General features: G+C 41.1%; 1 protein-coding gene across 1 annotated transcript; it reads left to right on the top strand.

Moving 5' to 3' along the window:
* Window positions 1–2,240: 2,240 nt before the first annotated feature.
* On the top strand, window positions 2,241–6,101 carry LOC117494732. Its single transcript, XM_034145685.1, has 10 exons — window positions 2,241–2,422; window positions 2,543–2,721; window positions 2,846–2,939; window positions 3,042–3,380; window positions 3,483–3,600; window positions 3,813–3,904; window positions 3,996–4,110; window positions 4,323–4,592; window positions 4,738–4,896; window positions 4,991–6,101. Exons 1-10 carry the CDS (start codon window positions 2,345–2,347, stop codon window positions 5,194–5,196), a joined length of 1,650 nt encoding a protein of 549 aa, XP_034001576.1. The 5' UTR covers window positions 2,241–2,344; the 3' UTR covers window positions 5,197–6,101.
* Window positions 6,102–6,498: the final 397 nt, after the last annotated feature.

The raw sequence follows: 6,498 nt of genomic DNA, 5'->3' as shown, positions 1-6,498 counted from the left end.
TCAGCTGGATAATCTCCACTCTACTAGGGTATTACCTAAATATAACAAATGAACTCGCCTGAGCTAGCTAGCTAGCTCAGAGACGGATCACGTTTTGTTCAGCCGGATAATCTCCACATGTCTACTCTGCTTTTATAATTTTCGAATCGTAAATCTATTAATAATACTTTGTATACATGTGTTTTTAGTATTAATAGTAATAATACTTTTATAATTTTTGTACAAATTACTTATTTAAATGACTGGTGGCAGTGATTTTGCTGTGCGATGGTGTGAAAATACCTTTAATGACAACAGTAGTAAGCATTAATTGGTTATTAGCCAAGTAGAAAATTGTAAACAACAACAATTACACTGGCATTGTTATTTTATTTTTGAGTTTCTAAAATATGTTGTTTTCTCTCAACAGATCCTGCAATTTGTTCTCCAAAAAACAACCCTTTTGTTTTTTCAAACTCCAAACAACCCAAAGGCACTTTTAAGAGCCAAGTCTGTCTTGTTAAACTGTCCTTGCTGTGTTGTACTTGATAGTCTCTTCCTATCTCTCTATTTATTTCTCTGTCTAACTCTGTTGTCAGTCTTTCTTCTGTGTCTCTGTCTGTGTCTCTTCACTATAATGAGTGATTCTGATCTTGAGGATCTCCTGAGAAGCGCAGATGAGCTGGTTGAGCAGAAAGAGTTAAGGGATGACCTACGGAGTGCTGATGATTTGCTTTGTAAAGTGGAAGCGGCAACAACAGCAGCAGTAGCAGTAGCAGTAGTAGCAGCAGTAGCAGCAGCAGCAGCAGCAGCAGCAGCGCCAGCAGTGCCAGCAGTGTCAATGATGTGCTGGAAGAAGAGAGACAGTGAGGGAAACTTGATCTTTGCAAGACCACGTTCAACCCGGAATGTCTCAAATCAGGGTCAGTATAAGATATATATTTCTAGGCACTTGAGTATATGAAATGAATGAAAACATAGCTCTTGGTAAGGGAAAAGTATTACAATTTAATGGTATAAAATAAATGTTTTTTCTGATACAGCTGGCTGCAGTTGTAACACTGATCCCCCCGTTGCTGCTCCTGACCCTGACTGTGATCTGATCTTTGCTCCAGCTATCGCTCCAGAGACTGTTGGTATGTACTTCATTTGGTCTGGTTAGCCCGAAACACATATTCATACTTGTATCTTTATGTGATACGTACTTCATTTCTAAACTTCATAATTTGCTAGTATTAAGAACACAGTAGTTACAGCTTTCAAAACCACTCCATCCAGTATGTTTTAAAGAAAACTAATCATTGTGCTTTGGACTTTATTGTACCGTTTTAACAGAGGGGTTTCTACGAGATCTCCAGCAGTCTCTGAGCGATACTACAGGAGATGAGGTGGTAGCACAAACCCCAAGTGCTTCTCTGCTGGCATCGACCAACTGGAGCACTCGAAAAAGTTTTTTTTCAGAGAGCTGGAGGGCAGCGAGACCACATCTGGTTAACACCGTAGTGGCCCAAGCAAATGTGGGAACACACATTTGCCAACAGTGTTGGAGCAAAACGTCTGTTGTCCGGTGCCGGGATTGCCGACCACATCCCTTCTTCTGTGCTGACTGTGATGTCAGCATGCACACCAGACACCCCCTCCACAACAGAGATGCGACTACTGCAGGTTACTTCCAGCCATTGGCCCCAACAACACATGTACTAAATATGGCCCTTTGCTCCTGTGGTAAGTTCTGGTTTGTGAATGTACATTTTCTTGCTGGACTTGTTGAGAATTTCATTTTGAAAATGTGAGCTTCCTCAACATCTCTGTGTTAATTCCCAGCAGTGTGCTTAAGTCTCTTTTTAATGTTCTGATGTAAAGTTAAATCCTAAATATGTCACATAACAATGTAGTATTTTTCAAAAGAGACAAATTATTTTTAATTCCCATTTGAATTTTTTTCCAGTGCGGTTTGTACCTGTGGAGATCCCGGACAAAATCTGTGGTTGTGCATCAGAGTCATTGAGCCTCAAGCCAGGAAAGACTGTGACTGTGATCACAATGAATGGGAAGAATGTTTGTCTTGTTTCTTAAGATAGATGTTATTGAAGTTTCTTCTTGATAATATCCAACCCTTCTCAAAGACATGTGGGATAGCTTGTCTATTAAACCTTAAACATGGGTATTGAGTAAAGAATACCAAATGTATTAAAAACACCTTGTCTGTTTTTCAAGGACGACATGCATGCCAGAGTTGGCTTGTGAAGCATGTGCTGCGACATGGACGACTGGGGTTGACGACCTTCTTCGGAGTGACTACTGGCCAGCTACCCTTCACTTCGCCACCATTTATGCCACAGATGTTTTCTTCTCATTTGAAGAAATGAAAATGGCTGCACCTGGACTATCCTTTCAGGCATATTTAAGGATGCTCGATCAGCGAACGTTGCGCTTCGGCCGTGTGAGTATTGAAGTTACTTGTCCTTTTTTATCTATTTGTATTGTACAAATTGTAAGCTGTGTCCTTATAATTTATAATTTATTTTTGACATAATCTGTTGATGTCCTTATTTTGTTATAGACTGGGAAGATCTCAACTGACAGCTTCATCAAAAGTTTCTTTGAGTGGGAGGCTGTGCGTTATGAGGTCGACATCATGTGCAAGGAGGAGCCCTTCACCTGTCCTGCGTGTAGCCCTGATATGCTTGCAGTTTCCGTGGATGGAAACCGCAAGCATTACCGTTTCAAGAATGCAGCTAGGTACTATAGAAAATATATAATGTCACAGTATTTGAACAAATAACGAAACAAAAGTATCTTGATGTGAACCAATCAATCAATCAATAATCTGAGATGTCATACATTGCTCCTTTGATTTATTTAGATCTGAGGAACAGGCCATCTTTGACGGTGTCTTTATAGCCAGGGATGAAGACGTCTCAAGATTTGTGGACTATATACACACCACAACCAAACATGTAATATTGCAGACTCTAATTATGTATAATATAATATCCTAATGAAGGGTTTGGTTAGGTTAGTCTTTGCACCATTTTCATCAATACATTTTTATATATTAGGTCTCCGGAAGAGGTGTTTGTGGAGGACAGTGGTCGGCAGCCAGAGAGACCTCCCAAAAATCAGCCGGCAAGCTGGATGAGGAGGGACTAGAGCTTGCCGTCTGTCGACATGGAGTGCTCCTCTGTGCTCTCAATATGTACAGGGGAGAAATCTTTGCTTATCCCCTGTACCTACAGAAAAAGCTGGCCAGTAGTATGTTCTTTTGCATGGATGTGACCTGCAAATATTGGCCCTACCTCCAGAGAATCACAAAAAGCTGTCCAGAGCTCCAGCATCTTCTCGACATGAAGCCCTTTCTCTCAGTGTTTCATGCCAAAGCGCATGACTTCAAATGTGAAGTAAGGAATTGTTACCATGTGACACAATCACTTTATGTAAAAACCTCCTTGTGAATAGTGACAAGTTGTAACGAGTCGTACTTTTGAATATATTTTAAACAGGTGAAATGGAGTGGGGCATATCAAGAGGGGGCTGGACTAACCCTAGGGGAGGAGGTGGAACAGGTCAATGCCTTCCTCTCTCGGATAGCAGTGACCACAAAACACATGTCAAAAGCAGGTGAGTTACGATAGAACCTTTACTGTCAGTTTTCAAAAAATGTTCAGAAAGGCACAGATTCCACTAACAAATTACACCAACAACAGAAACTCATAAAAGCTCATTGACGGTTATGACCATAGCACACCATTTAGGATGGCAATATAGTATAAACCCCAGTTACAGTATAAGAAGTAAGAGGAATAGTAATAATGTGATATTCTCTTTTGCAGGACGTACAGACATGCTGACGCTGATGGCCATGCGCTGGAATCAGCAAAAAGTCAGCAACTTGGCCACCTCACTGTCCCGCAGATATCTGAAGGTAATAACATAGTTTTAGAAGAATTATTTGTGGCTGCAGCCTAAATGTAGATTTCTGTATTTACTTGTCTTTAATTGTTTGACGTTTGTAGACCACAAAAGCTCTGGAAAAGCAATTGCAGAACCTGGAGTCCATGAAGGCTGAGTTGGCAGTGACTGAAAAGCAGCTGGAAGACTGGGTCAGAGATGTGAATGAGTGGGCAGAAAGTGAGGACAATCTTAATGACGTTTTTCAACTTTTTTGTAGTCATGATTTATCAATTTATTTTAAATCTTCAGAATTAGTGATAACCCTCTATTGACATTTGCATTACTTATTTTTCATGAAGCATATGTAATAAAATAATATTAAAACATTTGATCAAATGTCACTGTTATTGTGAATTACTGTGCTTAATACACCTATTTCCTCTAAAAAGCAACAACAAACAACCCAAGGGATGCTGCTGCCTTGGCCAGCAAGATCGAAATGCTGACAGTAAGTGTCAAGAGACGTTCGCAGCGTCTCTACAAAGACACAGACAGCAACAAAGGTCGTTCCCGGATCCGCCGCAAGATCAGGGATGAGAAAGGGGTCCTGACAGCCACAGTTGAGAAATACAACTCAATGGTTCCAAGCACAGAAGCGCTGTGCCTCGAAACCATTCTGTCTGTGGAGAAAGCTTGGCCATGGCAGCTACCAAACAGTGGTAAGTACACCAGTCTGCTGAATGCTCACAGCAAATGTGGAAAACCTTCATGTCTGATATATAAATCTATTTAAGACTTCATAGATTCTTTGAATGTTGATCTTTCATACACATTAATTCATGTTTTCTCATAAATGCTTTGCAGACTCTTTCGACCTCAGGACAAAGAGAAGAGCATTCGACCTTGTCATGGCAGTGAAGAGACTACAGGAGGAGAAGAAGATTCTCGTCACAGAAATGAACCAACACTGGAAGGTCCTTTCAACCCGCAGTGATTCCCTGAAAGAGATGTCCTGCCTGCAAAGTACAGTATATATTACATTTTTACTTTGCATGACTTTACACATCAGTGATAGGTGATGAAGTAACTCATATTGTCTTTATCTTATACATTTAAGATTCACCATTGGGCCTGAGCGAAGACGGGATGAAAGGTCTCCAGAGCATGTTTAGGAAAAAGCAGCACGACATCGGAGAAATGAAGACTCATGCTAGACGATGCTATCTGCAGCTTTTGACTGGAGCAGAGACCATCAGCTTTTTGCAAAGTCTTTCAGATGAGTCTTCTGACTGCGACTCTGACAGCTCTGATGACACACGGTGAAGCCCCCTCCAGACTACCTTCTATTTAACATCTACATGCTCCCCCTCTGTGAAATACTCCGCCAACATGGTCTCAACTTCCACTCCTATGCCGACGACACCCAACTCTACATCAGTACCAATCCATCATCCCAGCTGTCACTAGTCAACTGCCTCTGCAACATCCAAACCTGGATGTCAACAAACCTACTGAAACTCAACAAAAACAAAACAGAGCTCATGGTTGTGGCCCCAAAAACACTGCTCCGGGAGGTTGGAGATCTGCTCCTCACCGTCGATGGCTGCTCCATCCAGCCTGGGCGTCACTCTGGACTCTAGCCTCACCTTCAACTCCCACATCAGGTCTACTGTCAAAACTGCTTTTTTTCACCTTCGAAACATCTCCAGACTCCGGCCCTCTCTCCCCGACCCCGTTGCAGAAACATTAATACATACCTTCATCTCCTCACGCCTGGACTACTGCAATGGAGTTCTGTTCGGGGTCACCAGCAAAGCCCTGGACAGGCTCCAGTACGTCCAGAACTCTGCAGCCAGGCTCCTCACCCGCACTAAGCCCTGGCAACACATCACCCCCATCCTCCCCCACCTTCACTGGCTCCCGGTCAAGTCACGCATCCAGTACAAACTCCTCCTGCTAACCTACACATCTCTCCACTCCCTAGCCCCTGCATACATCTCTGACCTCTTTCAGCCCTACACCCCCTCTCGTCAGCTGCAGTCCTCCGACAAAAAAAAATGACACATTTCTTAATGTCTTAATATGTATGTCCAGTAAGTTATTCTTCCGGTTGTTGATATGCTGTTGAAGGCATTTTCTATCATTTCATTTTATTCAGATGTTATTACATGTCTACTCTGAAACACTATGTAAACAAGGTCCCATAACAATAAAGTTGATAAAAATTGTTTTGACTGTTCACTCATGTTCTGTTTGTATCTCTGTTTAGCAAACACACATACTGATTAGCACCATGAGGGGGCGGATAAACCTTTTTGTCTGATGTTTTAAAATATGTGCAATAATATAGCTATATCCTGTATATATCACATTTAAAACAACCTTCAGTTGACCAAAGTGCTGTACAAGCAATAACTACAATATTAAATAACACAATGGGAGTACAATAATAAAACAATAATTAAAAACATGATAAAAAGCACAATAACTAGAAACATATATATTTTTAAACATACAAATGTAAAAATGTAATGTTCAACTAGTATTAAAAGTCATGACTAACATGAATAAAACATCTTCAGGTGTTATATATACATATCTGTCCTACACTAATAATAAAACAGA

The sequence above is a fragment of the Trematomus bernacchii genome, unplaced genomic scaffold, assembly GCF_902827165.1.
Source record: "Trematomus bernacchii unplaced genomic scaffold, fTreBer1.1, whole genome shotgun sequence".
Lineage (NCBI taxonomy): Eukaryota > Metazoa > Chordata > Actinopteri > Perciformes > Nototheniidae > Trematomus > Trematomus bernacchii.
This window is presented reverse-complemented; position numbering and strand designations above follow the sequence as displayed.